This window comes from Octodon degus, unplaced genomic scaffold (assembly GCF_000260255.1).
Source record: "Octodon degus isolate 3935 unplaced genomic scaffold, OctDeg1.0 scaffold00191, whole genome shotgun sequence".
Taxonomy (NCBI): Eukaryota; Metazoa; Chordata; class Mammalia; order Rodentia; family Octodontidae; genus Octodon; species Octodon degus.
Window position 1 is genome coordinate 876,879 of NW_004524767.1, and position 996 is coordinate 877,874.

At 50.1% G+C, this 996-nt stretch overlaps 1 protein-coding gene across 1 annotated transcript in view; it reads right to left on the bottom strand.

Moving 5' to 3' along the window:
• Nupr1 (nuclear protein 1, transcriptional regulator) overlaps nt 1-996 on the bottom strand; it is a 9,447-nt gene continuing 8,451 nt past the window's right edge. The window contains exon 2 of the mRNA XM_023704183.1: nt 1-589. Within this exon, the coding sequence (XP_023559951.1) occupies nt 311-589 (279 nt within the window). The 3' untranslated portion in view covers nt 1-310. The remainder of the gene's footprint in view (nt 590-996) is intronic.

Here is a 996-nt window from a genome sequence, read left to right on the forward strand (position 1 = left end):
CAGCTTCTGTGCTTTGTTTATTGTCACTGTCACCCTGGGTGGGGGTGGGGCTCCAGTTTCTTTTGGGGAGGAAGCTTCCTGGCTCTGCCTCTCCAGTTCAGCCTCTGCTCCTAGCTGCCCTTTGGCTGGGCCTGCAGGTGCTTTCTCGGGGGTCTCCCTGGGGCCTCGCTTAGGTGGGGTAAGTCCTGGGAGTGGGGAGGGAGCCAAGCAGGTCTGGTTCCTGCTCCCAGATGCTAATTCCTCTGCAGTCCTGTCTCCACTGCTGGGTGTGGTGTCCGTGGTGTGGCCTGGTCTGATCCCCAGCTATGTCTCAGCACCGGATCTTTTTCTTCTCTGAGTTCTGGAACTTGGTCAGCAGCTTCCTCTGGTGCCCACCGGGGCTGAGGCGGTTAGTTTTGGCCGCAGCATCTCTCTTGGTGCGACCTTTCCAGCCTCCCCCGGCCACGTAGGGATGCTCCAGACTGTACTGGTCATATTCATCCATGCTGGCTTCTTCGTCCTCTGGGCCGAGGGGCTGCAGCGAGGGGCTGGCTGCCGGAGGCGAGGTGGCCGTCAGGTGGTCCGGGTGGCTTGCTGCCTCCCTAATCTCCTACGCGCCTTCGTGTATGGTCTCCTCTTGCGGGTGCCGATCCCGGCCTGTCTGGCTGTTTCTTTTCTTTTTTTTCAAAATTTTATTGACAAACATAGCAATGAGACAGTTTCAAATCAAATCGGAAGAAAAGATTCAACAAATAACACACTGCATGTATTTTTCATAGTGGTTAATTGCTATACAAGATGCGGACTTGAGATCCTATTTACAAACACCATTAGAACAAATCATTTTTTCATTAAGAGAATGCAACTATATATCTATCCTAACCACTTTGAATACACAGATACAAAAAATGGACATTCATCTTTATATCCCATTTTTTCTAAGTTCCGTTATTGAATATTATAGGTGTGTAAACTCAGCAAAATATTCTAAAAGAGTCCAGTAGCCCATAATAGCAT